General features: G+C 38.4%; 1 protein-coding gene across 4 annotated transcripts; it reads right to left on the minus strand.

Annotated features, from left to right (window-relative positions):
* Window positions 1–1,416: 1,416 nt before the first annotated feature.
* Window positions 1,417–18,880, minus strand: gtpbp3 (GTP binding protein 3, mitochondrial). 4 transcript variants are annotated; one of them, XM_046049903.1, is made up of 11 exons: window positions 18,643–18,880; window positions 16,414–16,664; window positions 14,611–14,697; window positions 13,777–13,859; window positions 13,317–13,436; window positions 9,771–9,843; window positions 8,819–8,962; window positions 5,637–5,802; window positions 3,780–3,910; window positions 2,874–3,060; window positions 1,417–2,419 (listed from the first exon to the last, which is right to left on the minus strand). In XM_046049903.1, exons 1-11 carry the CDS (start codon window positions 18,660–18,662, stop codon window positions 2,188–2,190), a joined length of 1,494 nt encoding a protein of 497 aa, XP_045905859.1. In that variant the 5' UTR covers window positions 18,663–18,880; the 3' UTR covers window positions 1,417–2,187. The 4 variants fall into 4 exon arrangements, with proteins under 4 accessions (XP_045905859.1, XP_045905861.1, XP_045905858.1 ...); XM_046049905.1 differs by lacking the exon at window positions 18,643–18,880 and adding an exon at window positions 17,256–17,550 and having other exon boundaries at window positions 16,414–16,593; XM_046049902.1 differs by lacking the exon at window positions 18,643–18,880 and adding an exon at window positions 17,256–17,550.
* Between the last annotated feature and the right edge of the window lie 830 nt (window positions 18,881–19,710).

Below are 19,710 nucleotides of genomic sequence, written 5' to 3' on the forward strand. Positions count from 1 at the left end.
AAAGTAAGGTATCAAGAAAGTATTGTGTGTTAAACATTATGCCCCAAAGGTTATTACACACAGGCACTACTTCAAAGATTAACCAGTCTGTTTATGGCATCTAATTTGTACGACAGCAAGTCCCACATTTATCTTGAACTCCCCCTGTGTTGTAATTAATCAGGGACAACATGAAAGAGGACAAAAAGGCTGACAGAGCAGTGTGGAAAGAGGAAAGGTCAGGTAGCAGAGACGGAGTAGAGAGAGACAGTTTTGCTGGTGTACAGCAAGGCAAATGTCGTCAGAGACTGGGACAGAAGAAACCAACTGGGGAAGAAGGGTGAGGAGTTCAACAAGGAAACATAAATATTTGATCGAGGCCAGATTGACAGGGGAACAAAGGGCACAGAGACCATCGCCTCAAAAAGCGTCCCTTTCCCACAGAGGGGGGAATAGGGTCACAGATTTTCTTTATATATTGTATCACTATTATGTTATACTTTATGGTGGAAGCTGGACTAAAAATTTTATTTATAATGGAAAAAGTCAGAACCCATACAGTACATCTGTCGACAGCTACTGTGTAGCAAGAAATTAGACCTCACCAATTCAATCTGTGTAAGAACGGGTAATATTTTATGTAAGGGAAACCACTTTAAAGTGTTGTTATGAACACGTAAAGTGCATGATGTGGTATGTGACACTGTGAAATTGCATGCAATCATGCATCAAGTGCTTCATGTGCATTTATTAAAGCCTTACAAACAATGTGAGTAACAAGCTGATGTATCTTTAAACATGTAATAGGGTCAAAATCTATAGTTCTTTGTAATTAAAAGCTGCACTTATCAATATTTTCTAAATTAATAATGGATCAAATGGCTGTGTAATATTAGGCGAGTTGCTTAAAGTAAGAATTATCACAGACTGCAGCTCTTCACAATATTTTATCATCTTTCAGCTCATTGCTTTGGCTTTATGACACATAACTTTTTACTGTTTTGATTTACTCTCCATGCAGCCTGTACAGTACCAGACAGATAAGTTAGCGACCAGCTGGTGAACATTCAGTAGTGGCGCATTTAGTTGGTGAACATTCAGTAGTGGCACAGTTAGCAGCTAATTAGCCAGATATTTCCTTCAGGAGTTGGTGGAGACAAAAACAGATCTAAAATGAGAGTGAAAATTGGACTTATATTTGTCTGGTGGCCAGAAACACGTGCTAATATTGCTCTGTTGGATGTGTAAAGAGGCAATTAACACTTACATATTATGACAGCTATAAGTGATAAAATGTTAATATTGTGTTTACAGCTTGTGGCACTGCCCCCCTGGTTGTAATATAAGATCAAGTTTAAAGACAATCTGCCCATATTTCTTTTGTCGTCTGTTTGATTCATGAGATAAATTTAATTTGTTACAAAAACACACATTATCCCATTTATTCCACATCAAAGATTCCATGTAAAATTTATTTTGTATGAACTATGTTCATTTTAAATAGTCATGTGGACAATTCCCACACATCACAGGTAAATTTTTTCAATGGAAATAAATGTGACAGCTTGTATCTACTTCACACAAGCATGCATCCATAGTGGAATATACTATATAATACAACAAATAATACATGTACACGTATAATACAAGTAATAGAATTTCTCATAAAAACCATACAAGGACACACACATACACACACAGCAGAAATGATACCTGCTCCCCTCCGCCAATAAAAATAAAAAATCTTCATTGTCTTGTGGTACAAGTAAACATCCAAACTTGACCTTACCCATGACCTTGCAGAGCTCTGAGGCTGGCTTTATTTTAAATGATCTTGGCTATTATGTTGCGACCCAAGAGCCCAATATTCTCCTATCAAAGGCTTCCAAAAACTATTTTTAAATTACGACTCAAGACTTGCCAAACACTTGCCAGCATATGGGGCCTCTGAGGCACCTGTCATCACTAAAAGTATCTCAGCCTGTTAAAAAGCATTTACAGAAAACAAACATTTCTGTGTCTTGGGATCAGAGTGATCCAGCAGCCAAGAACATGATTTTTTTTCGTTTTAGTCTTGCTGTGCCACAAAGCCGGGCGCAATGCAGAAGTTTTCTTTACTGATACTCTGGGACCAAACAAAAAGGCAGCCTTGCTCTCTGAGCAGGCTAGTACTATATGTATTTTATGTTTTCGCTGCTACTCATCTGACTATTTTCCAATGCAGAAGTCTTTGAAGATGATATCCAGGATCTCCTCTGCCCCGACCCGTCCAGTGATCCGGCCCAGGCTGGTGAGAGCCAACCGGACACCCTCGGCTGCCAGAGCAAGGTCGATGTTGCGGTACCGCTGGTACTGAGCCAGGGCTGCAAAACACTGCTGCAGGTGGGCCCTGTGGCGGGCCTGGGTCAGGGTGGGGGCACCAGACAGAGGGTCGCCACACCTAGAGAGGAAGTTAGAGAACAAAATAAACCAGAGCAATCAAACACTCATTATTTTGGGCTTTATTTTGTATTTTTGGTTTAGAAGGAGTAAACACCAGAACATAAGTGTGCAAATCAGATTTTTTAGTAGCACAAACATTGTGCATTTTTGTTTCACTTTGTTTTATTAAAGCCCTTCAAAGGACAATTTTAAATTTTCTCATGTTGGTAAGTCCTCATAAGACACTGCGGCAGACAGCAAGACCTGCTGCAACTGAATCCGTTTAAATCTACTTCACAAAAATGATTCTTTAGTATAAATCCATTAAAACTGAAAACAATGAGTATGGGACTTACCAGGTGCAATTATCCACAACAGGTCAAAGACAATCTTAGGTTTTACAAAAGATACATAACATAACATGAGATATGTAGATCTGGCACAACAAAACATTATAAATTGTAGCAACTCACAGAGTCTTGACACTGCTGTGCAAAACTGTGAGGAAGTTCTGCAGTCCTTCAGTAGTGTGGCAAGAGATCAGACAAAGAGGAGGGAGTCCAGAAGCCTGTCTCAGCTCCCCGACCAGCTTCTGCCTCTGCTCCTGAGGCAACAGGTCAGTTTTATTCAGCACCAGGAGAAACCTGTCCGCAGGAAATACTGTTGTAAGAAAGGAAGGAAGAAATTTTTGATCAATACCAATGACTCAACTATCACTTCATCGGACACTGAGATTTCTATTTGGTTACTCTTTGTGACTTAAAACTCTCTTTCCAGCCTATATTCTTTGGATTCTTTTAATTAAATGAGTGACTGTTGTGACAATGAATTGCATTCTTGAGCTAAAAAGCGAACAACTGAGACCTTTTAACTTTAGTTAAGTCATATGTAATAACTTAAAAAGCTGATGGAAGATGTTTTTGCCACTTACAGTGTCATTTTACCATTGACTATAAGTTTACCATATTTAATATTTACTTTGTTGTGCCTGTGAAGTGAATTAAAAAAAACAGTTATGTCACTGACAGCCCAGCAAAAACATTCATGTAAATGGTGGTACACTGAACACCAGGTTGTGTTACGCAAGCATCGCAATTATAGCATCTTAGAAGGCCATTCTTTGTGCTCTTTTCTATGAATTTGTCTGTATGTATTTGGTTGTATGAATTTTGTTTGAATCTGATGAATCCGATTTAAATTTGTGTTTAATAATACAAAATACTTTAGATGTTACAGTCACTGCCCTTGCCATCCAGAATAGTGGAGAATATTTAAATCAAGTCAAGGGGTATATTTACACTGTGGGATGGGTTTATAGGGCTATACACATTGCTGCTGAAAGCTTAAAGCCTGTTGCACATGAGGCCTAGATGTCATACCTGTGTCAGGCTGCTCCTGGTTGAGCAGGACACTCCTGAGGTGTCCCTGAAGGAAGGATGTCGCCTGCATTGCGTCAGATGGGAGACGAGCACAGTCCACAACCACAAGGGTCAGGTCTGCCTGGTCCACTCTGTAGAAAAAATAGAGTTGCAGACTGAAACATCTTAACAGTTATTGGATGGACTGCCATTAAAGGTGGCATAGACATTCATGTCACCGGCAGGTTGAATTGTCACAACTATGGTGATAACCTGACTTTTCATTTAATTTGTCTAATACTTTGGTTCTTGACCAAATAACTACACTACAGTCCCATGAGCCTCAGCTATACTTCGTGCTAATCAAATGTTAGCATGCTAACACACCAAACTAAGATGGTGAACATGTTGAACAAGGTGAACAAGGTAAACATTATACCTAGTAAAACATCAACGTTTTAGCATACTGCCATTAGCATTTGCATTAGCACTAGCCCCACTGAGAGTTAGCAGCAGCAGCAGCGGATCCTTGTACTTACCACATCCTTCCTACAGTGACCCAGGTCACCAGCCTCTGACCTGCTCCCTGCCCAGAAAGTTCCCTACTGAACATAAACTGCCCACCCTTCCTATAGAGCTACCAGGTTAGCCAAATATCTTAAACAAACAGTAAAGGAATTACACAATGTTTGCATTAAAAATAGTATTTTTGTAGCCTCATCTTAATCTAGATTTTCATTGATGTTTGAATCACCAAATAATCCTAAAATAGTCATGATTTTGTAAATACATTTATTTAATGAAATACATGTTTAACAGTACTGGAAAGGTGCACTGAGTCCCCTTAAATCTTCTACCACCTAGTTGTTTATAATCTTGATATACCGCACATGCAGTGATTTAATACCTAATTGTGTCAGACAATTTATCCCCCTGCCAAGAATCCAAGGACTAGGGGAAACAATTAACATCTGTCTTTTTTGTCATGAAAATTGTGATATATTATACTTTTACTCAACTGGCAGGCATGTCGGCAACACACTGTAGTGGTATATACTGTAAATATATAGAAAGTATTGCTTTACTTTTAGAGCTGTTGTATTTACTGTATATATGTTTCTATTATATACAACAGACAAAGACTGGAAACTTTACTTTCACCTATAAATCATTCAATAATCAATATGCGGCTGTGTTGTTGGGACCCGTCCTTTTTCCTCCTGCTCTCCAACACCAAAAGCATGTGATAGAACATGTCTTCGTTCATGTGTGTAAGCTGATTTAATATTATCTGTATGTGCCTGTATGTCCAGGCTTCTATTTGCCTGTTTGTATAAAGCAGTGATGACGAAGTACTGCTATTCTTCACTTATATAAACAGTGGAAACAGCTGTTAGTAAATGGTCATAAATATCCATTCTCAACACCACACATGAAGAATGTCTTCATCATAAATACTCTACAATGAGGCAGACTCTTCATTACGCAACCTCCTGAGGTTGTTTGTCCCATGTATTTATAACTATGGTTTAGCAAGTATATAAACTCTGGAGCTTCCATAGACATTACAAAAATATAACATCATGTACACGGGACAGGCAATGACTTATTTCTTCCCTTCTTTCTTTTGAGAACATAATCCATTGGTCCTGGCTAATTAGTTTTGCGTTATATTATACACATGTGAACATTTGCTGAAGCTTCTACACGTGTTCTCTACATGTACTACTGTCCTGTAGCTGAAACCAAATGCTCCAAATACCAGCGTTAATTTCTCAAGTTTTTTGGTCTACCTCATCAAAATTTTTAAAAGCAGGAAGACTGAGCTAAACTCTAGTATTTTTAATATTTAAAATGTAAATGGCGTACTCCTCCTACCTTTCCCGAGCTCGGCGGACCCCCTCTCTCTCCACCAGGTCTGGGCTGTCTCTGAGCCCGGCTGTGTCACTCAAGAGGACAGGAAATCCACCAATGTCCAGTGCCGTCTCTACTACGTCCCTGGTGGTGCCAGCAATGGGAGACACAATTGCTGCAGGTCTCTGGCCTGGATATAAAAGTTTAAATGATAAGGTTGGCAATATTCTATATTTTTCTTATTGTGAACAAATCCCATGAAAATACCAAAACCAACAATGCTTTTCTGTCTCTGAAAGCTTTGTGAGATCCCTGTCTGTCTGTGGCACTCAGCTGACATACATTTTAAAACACAAATCAAGTATATATAAATTTATTTTTGAAAAAATAATTTTCCTTAAATAGCTGGGCACTGTAGCTTTTTAGCCCAGGATGGGCAGGGAGGTGCTCTTTCTGCCTTATAGCTTTTCCGCATAGGCACATGGACGGGCAGGGAGATCCCGGAACAGAGCCATACATAACACATTCATAACTTACTGCAGCGCAAATATCAGTTTCCTTGATGAAAGTTGTCTTGACTCAACAGAATTAAATAGTGAAATGGTTGAGGAGTATTGTCAGCTGTGGATTAATAAACATTTAGTCCTCTAGTGAATATTTAGGAAAGCATGATGGTGTATGTGGGATCAGCTATAAATGGACTACAATGACTGTGATCATTGTAATGAAGGTACATGGCTTACATGGCTTAAAGATGAGAGTTTGAACAACAGTGGAGGTCTATGGCTCAGAGGAACGAACTATATTAGGCTCTGGCTATACAGACAGTAGCCAAGAGTCCATCCAAATATAGCATTTATTTTAACAGAATTTTCAGAGAATTGGCAAAAGAACATGCTAATTTATGCACATTTGCATCCACTTCTCTTATATGAATATTATGATTTGGTTAATTGAGCAGTAGGTGGCACTAATATTTCAGTCAGGTTCCATTATACCATCACAGAGGAAGCGGGAGCAACAAGATGACGCGGTTAAAAGAGCACCAGTCAAACCAAAAAATGTTTAAAAATGCTAATGCTAATTCTTGTTAGTATGATAAATTCATTATTGCCTTTGGTTGTTTCACATCAGACAGTCACTGGACCAACACAAAATTATAGTTCAAAAGTAGCTGTGATTTACTTTTGGTGACTTATGAGTAATTTGGTTTATTCATTACCCCATGTAATGAATAAACCAAACTGTGCAGTTTTTTGTCATTATCCTATTACAAGAATATCAATACCATATTTTAATACCTGACAGTTAAGCTTTGCTTTTGGCTATTATCATTTATGTCAGGAAGGATTTTTCTATAATAATCAAATATTGGCTTACACTTACCATTTCACATATCAGTTGAACTCTAATTATTGGTCTCATTAGAGAATTATATCCCTTACCGTTTTGCACTGTCCAAAAACAACAGAAGACATGTACAGTCATCCTTTCTTTATTCTTTATTCAGGAAGTTCGTAGTCGGACTATCGCTGTGTATCCTATGCCAACACAGCCGGCTCATTAATATTTTCTGTGCTGACTGGGTGTGAGCCTAGGCCACAAGGAATACTAATCAGAAGAGGAAACAATAACAGGATCTAATCTGAAGTTTGATAAATCACCCATTATTCTGATAGGAAGATGTGAGGAAACCCTGCCAAGTCTCCTTTCTGGGTAGTTTATGTAAAGTGATTCTAAATGATTTAAGGATACAATATTCTAAACGAACATAACAAACAACAAGGGTTTGACACCAAACTTGGATACACAATTGAAGAACTGATTTAGAATGAGAAAATTTAAATTTTAGTTTCATGTGGAAAATATTAGAAATAATATTTACTTCTTCATTTTTATGCACGTTTCTTTATCACACTACTACACAATCAGTTAAAATTTTGAATGTGACACTACTTGCATCAAATAGGAAGCAATGAAGTCTGTATCAGGAAAATCAAAATATTGTAAATAATGTGTGCCAAGAACAGGATCTAGTGTTCACAGATGGTGTTTATAATTCCTGTACTATGATTATTAAAATGTGTATCACAAAGTGGACATATTTATTTGACCTTCCTGTCTTTCACATGAAAAGCTTTGCTCCTCTGAAAGCAACAGGAAGACTAAAAGGACACTTGGGGAGCACAGGTCTCCACCAAGGCCAATAGTGCAGTCATCCATGATATACAAATCTGCAAGCACAACCACTATATATGTCTGGATATATTTCATTTACAGTATGTTAAAATATGCTTGCGCCTAGCTGAAGTCTAATCATCTCAGCTGTGCATCTGCAGATTGCTTATTTCTTACATACCTGCTGCATTTGTTTCTACGGTGATGTTTGAGGTGGGGTTGTATTTTGCTGTATATTTCGTCGCGGCACTCCAGTAGATTTAATTCAAAATGGGTTCATGCATGCGCAAAAAAATTTAATTAATTTTGCCACACCAATTTGACATGAAATTTGGGCCAGTAGTTTTCCATAATCCTGCTGACAGACGAATGGCACCAAAAATATAACATCCTTGGCGGAGGTAAAAAAACACCTTGGAAACTCACCACAAGATTCATTAGTAGTTGGAGTTTCATTCATATAACATAAAAGGGTGTAAAAATACACGGAAATATGATAATCTGCAATACCATGACAACTTAACAAACTCCATCGACTGAGGAAGATTATGTGATGAACCTTGAGGGACTGTTTTGGCAGACCCCTTTCTACATTCTGCAATTCTTTTGCTAGGTGCTAGGAAAAAAAGAATGACTTCTGATGAAAATAACAACTCTTAAATTTTTTCTGAACCCTGGATGTTGGAGTTGAAGGTCAAAATGCCAACACCAATATCTTCTTTTAGAGTGCATTAATTCAAGACTGCTGCTTGTATCTAGATTTTTTCTCCCACAAAATCCTGTCTTGTCATATAAACCTATTTCTCTCATTTTCTGTGCACAGAGCACAGCATCTGCATTTTAATGAAGACAACACAAACTTTTGTTAGTCCACACTGATAGAACAGTATGACAGATTGTTCCTCTCCCAAACCACAGCTGATAGCACCATGATTCAACAGTATCATACTATTTAGTAGATAGGAAGTCATATTTTCATCTTAATCACTTGATGTGTGTGTGTGTGCACATTTACTTGGTTCTCTTACAAAGTGTGTTAAGGAGGCTGCTTTTCCCTGCATTGGTGGCCCCTGCGATGACCACCTGGACTCCACTGCGTAGCCGCTCGCCCCTCCTCTCGTCCTTTAGGTGTCGCTCCATCTCTGCTTGCAGATCACATACCGATCTGTCCACTGGGGAGGGTGTGGGAAGACAGAGGAGGGAAAAGGACATGACGATGGTTTCATGTTCAACTTCACGTTTGTGACCTTGTGAGAGGAATTTCTGTCCCTTGATGAAAAAAGCTACTCTTCCGGTGTCTGGCACCCTTCATCTGGATGAAAAATGGGTCACGGACCTGTCTCTTCCAGCATGTGACTTAAGCGGAAAAACGCTCTTGACAATACAATGCATCAACAATACGCCGACAAATTGAAACTTCTTGCGAGTCTTGACTCAAGCATAGACACATTAATTCATCCAAAATGGGCCAGGTATTATGCTATTATTATTTTCCACTATGAGGCGAGACCCCACATTCTGTACCACCTAAACAAACAATAGTTCCTAGGCTTCATTGTGTTGAAATTTCTGCGGCTTTTGAAAAAAGACACACACACACACACACACACACACACGGGAAACCTGGGCACAGAAAAAAAAAACAGTTGGACTGTTCGGTGCTGTTGACAGCACTATTCCTGTGAGCGACATGGCAGGTTGGCTTTGAAGGCAAGACGAATGCCTCTCCTGTCCCCCTGGCCTTCTCTCCACACTTCCTGAAGGAAATTGTCTTTTAAGCAGTTTGATGTCTATGGCCTTTCCCTACAGTGCAGCAAACGCACACGATGGCCAGTTGAAGATCCAAACAGGAAAGCCAGCCGGACTCCTCTCTCCTCAGAGAGAAACAGAGCCCTCTGACCCTCCTCACCTCCCTCTGAAAGCCCAAGGGATGACTGTTCTGTTATTTTCTCTAGCACATAGGACAAAGTGTATACATACCTTGATTTAAGACCCCATCCTCAATGAGCTCATCCTCACTGAAGTCTATGAAGGCCTCAACATGAGCCAGACACTGTGGGACACAAAGCAGAGAGGAGAGAAGGGAAGATGCTGAAATCAGTGTGTGAAATACAGGCAGCTTTAGAAAACTTAAAAGTCAGTTGTTGGGGGTCTCAAAATGTAAAGGTGATTATTTTCTATATATACTGAAAAGTATATTTGCATTTTGAAATGTTTGGGGGTGAGCAGCCAGCACAGAAAATGCAGCTGCTGACATGGATATATTACCTGTGATACCCCTGTACTGTACACTGTACTGAAAAAAATGAAGTAAATAATAATTCTAACATCACAAGCAAGTAAAAGGTAAGGCAAATACTACTCACTACACTTTTGATCACAAGATAATAAAAAAGTCTTCACATTTTTAAAGTTTTTCTTCATTAACATGTCTTATTTTCCTTATTGCATAGAGGATGTTTTACTTCTGTGGTGTTGGAGTATAGCTATTTTGATTTAGGGCTAAAAATAACTATTTTCATTGTTGATTAATCTGTTGATTATGTTTTAGATTAAAAACTTTAGTCAGAAAATGAGTTCATTTTGTCCAGCCAAGCTCATCTTTTGTTTTGCGATCTCCCCCTCAGTTAGGGCAACTAAATTATATTTCACACTTTAATTTTGTTTTTTAACAGTGTTCACCAATACATTTATGCCGTGTGTGTATCTATATAAACTCTAGACGCCAACATTTAAAATTCAAATAGCTTCCTCTAGGCTTTTTCAAGGACTTTTTCAAGTGCAGTAAATTCAAGTCATGTTGCTACTTTACATCATTGCCACATTTTTGAGTTCATCTGAACACAAAGTGCAGATAGTATTCCCACCACAGAACCGATCAGTATCTTGATTGACATTGCAGAACATAAACACAATAGTAGTATAGCTGCACAAAAACAGGAAGGTCAAGATTCTCATACTTTAATCCATTCACAAAAGTGGGAAGCCAACGGTTAAATAAACAGCATTGTTTGGGGGTCAAATAGGGTTTGACCCCTTGCATCATACAGAAGGTATATGTCTGATTAACGGGATTCCCAGAAATCTACGTCCAAAATAAATGCACGTTTGAATTGCTTCTAGGAACCGCCCTAAGAAAACTGCTGACAAGTAGCTTAACAGGGTTTCTCGAGGGAGATCACCTGGACCGGTTCATCAGATCTGGAGCCAAAGTGTTGAAAGATCACTGGCCTATATTCTCCAAAACATTTCACAGTAGCGGAGGGTTTGGCCTGCGTCCATTAAGTTGAACTGTTCATCTGCGGTCAGTGACCTGCTGCTCTGAACACATATGCCCCACCATATCAAGCTAATAAGCATTAATACGCTTATCTGAAAGTCTTATTTATGAATTTGAAACTACAACAGTAAGGTATCTTTCCCAAACAACGTATATGGAGAAAATACAGACAGGGCTTTAGATGACTACCAATTTTCTCCCCCAGAAAGGTTCAGGACAACCATGTGCAGATGTGGAAATCACTTCATTTAGTTCCCTTGAGTTTAAAGATTTATAGTCACTAACTACGTAGTTTTCCTATGCTGCGTCCTGATTACAAAATGGTTAAGGCACATACCACATAACGACAATCTCTGTTGCAGTTGATACCCCTCTCTCTTTCCCCTTGTTTCCTGTGTGCCTGTATACTGTCCGTTATATATTTAAGGAAAAAATGTCACAAAACAAATCTTGCAATTTAGCAATTCAGTACTTGACTGTTCCATTCTTCCTTGACTCTAATTTATGTTAACTTCAAGACTGACTCAGCTTTTTGACCCTTATTTATACATACAGTATAAGTACAGGATACTGCACAGATAAGAACAACAATACTGCTGCATAGTATATATATCAAAGTCTTTGTGTGCCTGTCATAAGGGACAGACATACGGCAGCTGTGTATAGCAGTAGTATTTATCTATAATCCATCCAAAACAATACACAGCCAGATGTTTTGACACAGAGAAAAAAAACCATTAAATGGGTGTCACGTGAGTGGAGATGGAACAACAGCACATTACAGAACAGAAGGTGCTCGATTAAAAACGTCTTGTTAATAGAAAGTCAAAAATCAAAGACAGAGATGTGCCCTTGAATGCTTACTAGCGGCTTTCCTCAGGAAAGTCCAAATTAACAGCTCAACAATGTCTCACAGCAGCATTGACTCAGTTCTGGTGCCAAAACACTGCAGGATTACACAGAGGACTTATTTGTACTCAAACAGCTTTTCAGCTTTTCACAGTCAGAGTGCAGACCAGAGGAAATGTTGTGGTCACCGACCTGATCCCTTCAGCCACTTTACATGTCATCACATAATAGTAATAACAATAACAACAACAGTATATAAAACTGTATTAACAGATTGAGAAACTTGATCTTCAATAGACAAGTACTTCTGTGAATCAGATATTATGTTTGCACTGGGAAATATACAATTTCAAAGGTTTTCTGGAATACTCTACGATTATATTAATATATTAATTCCAATATCAATTACATTACAACAAATCTAGTTTAAATTGTTAGATAGATTGATTAAAGAAATGTACTTCACACAAAATTACATTTTAATTGTATTATATTTCTACCACAAATCAACATCATCAGTTGATATACCTGCAAAACCATTAATGGATTAGATATAGCTGCAAACTAAGTGTCAATCATTTGGCAATGTGTTATGTTAATTATTCCATTTATTTTTTTCCAATCCTGGTTACAATGTAAGATGACTATCTACATGTGCCATACAGATTAGTATTTTGATTCTCAGTAGTGAATGGAAATGCCTGTACTACACGTTCTACAGCAACAAGAAAACAGGAAGCCTCATATTCCCATAAGTTAGTTCATCAACGGTGTGTTGGAAAAGCAGCTGTAGAGATCCAAAAAAAAATAAAAATAAAGCATTGTTTTGGTGTGAAACTACTGAGAACTGACCTACTGCACAGTACAGACAGGTTCTTTCCAAAACACTGTTTTCAGAGAAATGTCAGACATGAACATTGACAAAGTCTCTTCAGGGAGTATTTATGCTGTCAAGCTAACTTATATTGAACATTGTGTTTTCAAGAGGTGGCCCCCTGTTCACCTGTAATGTCAAAGAGCAGGTCTGGCTGGGTCTGAATCACTACGAGGTCCAAAGGTGATTTAGATCATGTCACGTTGGAGACCACAACAAATCAGGTCAAATAGCATTTGGAGCTGACTGATCAATGTGTAACTAGAGGATCATTACACACACAGGTTTCCACAGCACAGATTAATTTAATTAAATGTTTATAGTGCTGAGGGGGAAAAATTATCGCATCAGAGACCAAGATGAACCCAAAAAGTAAGAAAACACGGATTTGAGACCAGACCAAGTAGTACAACCTTCAGGTCCTGCCACAGATACTACAGCTACACCTTTAAGACCAGAGCTCCAGTCCTGATGGGAACATCGTAGTCTACACCACCAGTATCTGTACTACCTGTCGACCTACCCGTTTCAGTTTGTGGCTCCAGTCTTGATAAAGGCTTCCCAGCTCTCCTGACATCTGCCTGAGAGCCTGCCTCCTCTGAGCCTCGGTCTCAGCATGGATCAGATCCCCGAGCCCTTCCACCTTTAAGGAACATTCTAACAGTTATGATTGCCAACATTTTTGTTCGACTCTTGCACTAATCTTTTCATTCTGACTAACTGTATGACTCAAACATTTCCTCCCATTATGAAGAAGCCCATTAGCTTCATTCACGCATTAATGTTCTACAACCTAATAAAAGAAGTGTTCAAAGGGCAAAATATGTATAAGGCAAAATTTTCACTGTTGACATTTCATGAACTTGAAATGCTTGTTCATTTCTTACCCTGTTTATTCTACATTTACTCTGACAAGCTCTTGATATGCAAATCTGCACAGTTCTGTGTATCAGTGTGTTTTTTTCAAGCTCTTCTTGACCGACCTCTGTTAAACCCAGTTTTCCTGCTTGAAAGGCTCTCCGCGTGAACTCTCCAGCTTCAGCAGGCCTCATGCCAGGCACGCTTCCTGAGAAACACACACAAACACACACGTGCACAGCATACAAACAGGAGGAAATGGATGCGACACGAGGTGGGCATGCATCATGCACACAACAAACACAAACAAAGGAGGATCAAACGCAGGGTCAGTGTGTCACTCAGGGTTCACATGGAATAAAAACAAGCAGAAAATACCATTTTTCAAATCTCATCAGGAGGAGACAAAAATACTTTGCAAATGAAGATAATGATCTGTTTTACATTCTACTGGTTATCATCTAACCAACATCAACACTACCTTTCCTTTAGTTTAATTTAAAAAATAAATTAAAAAAAACTTTTCCTGCAGTGTCAAGTACACCACCACAGTGTTTTCCTATCTAACAATTCTTTCATGAACTACTTTTATAACCATTTTTGATTTATACAATACTGCCCTCTGGAAGGCCAATGGGAGAACTGCAGTACAGCAATCACAAAATACCATTTGCCATTTAGGATTGTCATGTAAGCACATACCGGTACTATCTATCCTATCTCCAGAATAGGAATGCATGCTTCAGCTTTCCCTTTCACAGTGATGGACTCTCACATGACTTGACCACTAACTTTTCTTTTCTAATGCAGGCTTACAGCTTGGGAAGACTATGAAGACCTGCATACCATAATCACCCTGCAAAAAGATGGTACATCCCATGACATTGTATGTTTGTGTGATATACTGCACTATAGTTGTATGACATTGTAATATACTCATATTGACATCTGTACTTTACCTAGAGCCTGTAAGACAGCAGTAATGACAGCAGGACCACCGTGGATATGGAACTCCACACAGTCCTCTCCTGTGAAACTGTGAGGAGCTGATAACATGCACACACGAGACAACGACACAGTTTGAATATCCTTTAGTCATTTAAATATGCATGAGGAGCTTAATATTTAGGAAGACCTTTATTAATTGTTAGATTTATCTGAAACATATTCAAAGATATCAGGTTACAAAATGTCTGAGGTAAAGCCATGACCAAGAACCTGTCATCGGGAAGTAATTAGTTCACAATCTCAATTTAGATTGATAGATAAAGGAATGTTATATCCTGGGGTAAAACTTTGTGCACATCTCACCTGCATAATGGTAATTAATATGTTACCATTAATACAAAAGATTAAAACAAATGTAGATAGATGGAAACTAATACATTTGAGTTCACAGGGAAAGGTAAGCATTATTAAAACGATTGTTGCACCTCAGTTGAATTATATTTCAATAATGGTGCCAGTCAACATTACTCCAAGGATTTCTAAACAGTTTAATCAGTTAATGTAAACACAACTAGGAATTCAGGAAGGTTGGACAGAAATATAGAATGTAGAATGGAAAATGAGTTTGCTGCCCCCTTTGGGCCAAAAGAGGCATCATAACATAAAAGTGTACCAAGCATGAATACCAGCCCCACTGTGGCACATTCCAGAGAGACATGGATAAAAGCTCTTAAGCTGTTACATGTCTCTCAGTACAAGCAAGGATAGTGTTCAGTTTGAAACACATAACTAAGAATAGGGAAATAAACTATCATGTGGGAATCTTTGTTGGATATGAATCTTAGTGATTTGTGTAGGGCAGACATTTTCCTATCCTTCCAAGAGCTTAAAGATCATTTTGACTTAATGGACAAGAGGGAATTTTGGCTATAGCTTCAAATTAAGCGCTGATGACAGTTTGGGGATTTGTGAAAAGGAGAACAGACTGTTATCCTATTCTAATTTGCCAAAGAGTGCATCAGTCAAAGTTTTTTATAAACTGATGGCAAAAACTCTGTATGGTAACTGTGAAAATTTAAGTAAAATCTGGGAAAGAGCTGTTAACTCAAACATAGAAGAGGATATATGGAAAAACATAGTGGTTGATGCTTGGTCGTCAGGCAAAATCATTTTCAGAATATTCACAGTTGTGCTTATTAGGACACTCACTCTCTCTCCCAACCACTAGGTAAATCCAGAATAAAATTTGGACTTGCAGTGGCAGGCTTTATGGGTGCTTCAAGGACTGTCAGATAAAGGCTGTTTTTGATAAATGGTTAAAATGAATGACGCATTTTGTCACCTTTGAATCTTTACTCACAAGGACTAATAATTACCAAGGGAAGATTGATGAAGTCTGGTCTCAATTTTTAATGTAGTGTATATGAAGAAAAAAATAACAGAATTAAAATATTTCCACTCTTTTGATGAAAATGTACTAAATAATTTATGTTGTATTTATACTTTATACTCCCCCCCCGTATTTTATTGGTTTGATTAACTATTGTGTCAAGCTTAGTTTTGTTTTCAACTTAATAATAAACTACATTTGCCAAACTAATTCTAATATGAGACAAACTATATTTTAACACCTATTAGCAATATCTTAAGCATAAATTATACTCTATAATATTGTGATTTGTTGATAAAACCTTTGGCAGGAAGGGACACAGGACATGGTGTGTATAAAGACTCCATTCACATTACAAATCACAGAAATGTGAAGAAGAAATGAAATGCATGTGTGTGTGTGTTTGTGGTCCAAGGGAACAGACCTGGGAACCAGAGGACAAGTCCGCGGTCCAGCACTTCTTTGGATTTGGGGTCCGAGATGCTGCGTAACAGGGCGGTGCGCGGAGGAGGCAGGCTGCGTGTGAGCCCGGCCATACACCTCAGAGCTGTGGCTGAGGCTGGACCACTGGCTCGTACCACAGCCACCCCACACCTGCCATGACCTGATGATAATGCAAAGATGGTCTCAGCATGAGCCAGTCCAACTGGGGGTCCATCGCAAGTGGACAGCAATCTGCAAGGTGGAGTGCTGGATATAAGTAGATGGTAAGACACGCTATGCACACTGTAGCAAAGTCTAATGTTCTGTTTCAGTGTGTTTACACAGACATGCTATACTTTGTATTATATAGATACAAATCTGTATCTTCTGGCAAAATATAATAAATTGTCATCAGATAATTAAAAAATAGAAACTCTTTAAGATGTAAATAAATAATACTAATACTAAGAAGAAAAATAAAGTGATGATGACTTGCATGGGCAAATAGGGAGAAGATAAATTAATAAATGTGTGCCAAGACCAAAACAACTAGCGCTGAATACTGAATGTATTTTAATGAACTGAATAGTTATAAAGGAAACATAAAAACCTTTAAATATCTTTACACACTGTATTTTAATTATTCAACTGTCAGGAATATTGATATATTCAGTTATTGTTTTACTCCTTTACTGTCTTTTGTCGGTTTTAGTGTTGGACAGCATGCACTGTAACACACACTATATCATTTTTTAAACAACTGACATGGTTGCACTCGGGAGGACAGTACCTGAACAAGTGGCTGAAACACACAGAAACCGTAGTTGATATTTGGTAACAAACCTTGTCCTACGTGTGTGGACAGCAGCTCTCCTTATCCCGTGATAAATGGATGGCAGCATAATTATATAAAGATGCGAATACCAAACGTTTCATGTACTTGCTGTTTCTCGTGTGGCCGATTTAAGAGGCTGACATTGCAAAACATGCTCCGTCCTTGTTCACTTTATTCCTGTAAGGTAATGTCGGGGTAACCTGTGATTTTAACGCTGACTGGTAGTTCATCAACCGTACTGCAACTGTATGTAACGTATTCTGTGCGAGCTTCCTTGTTAAACTCATGCCTCCACACTTAAGCGTTTACATTTACCACGATGAGTCTGTTGCTCCCTCTGTTGATTGTGATTGGTTTGCGTTTTCCACAACAGCGGCGGGTTGACAGTCTCATTTGTTCAGGATCTGTCAATCTGTAATAGGTCCCGCCTACTGTACGCCATTTAATTCGGCCCGTGTAGCTACCGTTGCTGCGACATCCCTGCACGCCTGTACATCTATCTATCTATCTATCTATCTATCTATCTAATTTAAAAGTAAAAATGCCACTCTTGTTTTTTTAATAAAACTTGGGATTCTGTTATAATTGAGGAGAAGGGGTAGCCTATAGGGATAACTTAGCTATGTCTTTTTGTTGTTTTTTTAATAAATATCATAGGCTACTCATGCTCATTATTGTTAAATGTTCAATCAGGTTTTGTTTTACTATTTTTATTTTTTATTGATTTACCTAAAAAAAAAAAAACTTGATTTGCACAATAATGCATCATGTATAGCTGCTGAAGGCAGTAGCCTATGTCTGTTTCTTGATTTATCTGTCAATCTCTGTAAAGCAGGTGGGGAAACCTCTGTGAAAGATCATGGAAAGTGATTCTCTCTGGGGAAACAGAGATGAGTAATGCTTCCTGCAAAACAGAAACTGACAAACAACTGACTCTATTTAGATGAAAGAATTTGTATTTTAGAACAATAAGGGCATAGAAATAACAAAATTGTTTATCTACAAAGACAAAATTGTCCATCTACATACAGCAAAGCATATTTCAGAGTTTATTTTAATATGGCTTTTTTTAGTTTAAAACTCAAAGGTGTTTCAACCTTTATGAAGATTTATTGCCAGGCTGTTGTAACTGGTAGGCCCTATGTGTTAACTCATATATGTTTTCATTTTTTCCTGTATATGAACTCTGTCATTGTTTTAATTTTCAGTTAAATTATCACTCATCATTTGCTGTGTGTTGCGTTAGCTATTGTGTCTTATAGGCTACTAAAAATAGTTGGTGGTGTGATCTGTAGTCCTTCATTGCCTACATAGGCTACCATGCATATTACAGAATATAAATAGAGCAAAGGCTACATGTGCACTGTGTGTGTGTGTGTGCGCGTGCACGCATACCCTGCTGCAATTCCTTGCATCTGTCAGCCCAGAGGGTGGTGAGTAAGCAGAATTTATGTTGGAAGAAGATACTTCTGAGCTGTGAGCCATATGAGAGACAGATAACTGCCTACCTGCATGGCTGTACAGTGAAACATGGCATCCAGAAGGGCTGGCCAAGGAGATAGATTGGGTACACGACAAAGAGGTATGGCCTGAGGCCAGGGGAGCAATCTTTAACCTTGTATCTCAAACATATATTGGCTGCCTACTCATATACAAAACATGACAGCTGTCACCTCACAGCTGTTGACCACCATCAATACACAAACAGTGTTGTCTCATCTGACCTTGTCTGATTAAAGATAAAGAAATTATCTTTGTTAGGAACAAATGACCTCCTCCCTCCTTAAACACACACATACACACCTCACACTATTATAAATTAATATAAAAGACGTAAGACAACTGTGAGCAGACATGATAACATGATTTGGTTGGTAAAGTATATATATTGATGTGAATGGTATATAATGGTATATGATGATAAAAGCAGTTTCTGCTTCACAAATGAAGATACAGCTGCTACATACACAGTGTGTCTGTGTGAGTGTCCGGTGGACTGAGTGAAGAGACGTTACTTGTCTCCAGACCTGAGTGTCACTAAAAATTTAATCTATGAAGGTATTTTTTGCATTAATAAATAAGTCATAGCTATTTAATCTTCCAGGACAGGACAGCGCATTTGCAGTCACACAGGAGTATAGTCTACCTTCTGGACTGTAGAAACCACTGCTGCTGAAAGGATTAGTATTGTGTTTAAACTAAAGGTGAGTACATAAGTCTCTGAAAGTGCACAAGAATTAACAGCTTTTTGTTGATCACGTGAGTAGCCTAATGTTTGTCTGGGTTTTACCTTAATAGCCAAAGGGTACATTACTATTTCTGGCAGTTTGAAGCCTGGCTGCTGGCAGAGGTCACTGTAGGGCAAAAAATAGGCCTATAAAATTATCCAGGGGGACATGCATGATTGAAAACTCGCTATTATGTTCCTAAAATATGTCTGCAGTATTTTAAGTCCTAAAGTTT

This window comes from Micropterus dolomieu, linkage group LG05 (assembly GCF_021292245.1).
Source record: "Micropterus dolomieu isolate WLL.071019.BEF.003 ecotype Adirondacks linkage group LG05, ASM2129224v1, whole genome shotgun sequence".
In the NCBI taxonomy this organism is placed as follows: Eukaryota; Metazoa; Chordata; class Actinopteri; order Centrarchiformes; family Centrarchidae; genus Micropterus; species Micropterus dolomieu.

What these genes read in the sequence shown, in the direction of transcription:
- gtpbp3 (XM_046049901.1), bottom strand. Translation starts at nt 17,314, where the DNA reads ATGCTGCCATCCATTTATCACGGGATAAGGAGAGCTGCTGTCCACACA. An exon ending in GTCCGCCGAGCTCGGGAAAG is followed by an intron (nt 3,911 to 5,636) that starts GTAGGAGGAGTA and finishes TTTTTTCTACAG; the next exon opens with AGTGGACCAGGCAGACCTGA. An exon ending in CACAGCAGTGTCAAGACTCT is followed by an intron (nt 2,420 to 2,873) that starts GTGAGTTGCTAC and finishes CTTCCTCTCTAG; the next exon opens with GTGTGGCGACCCTCTGTCTG.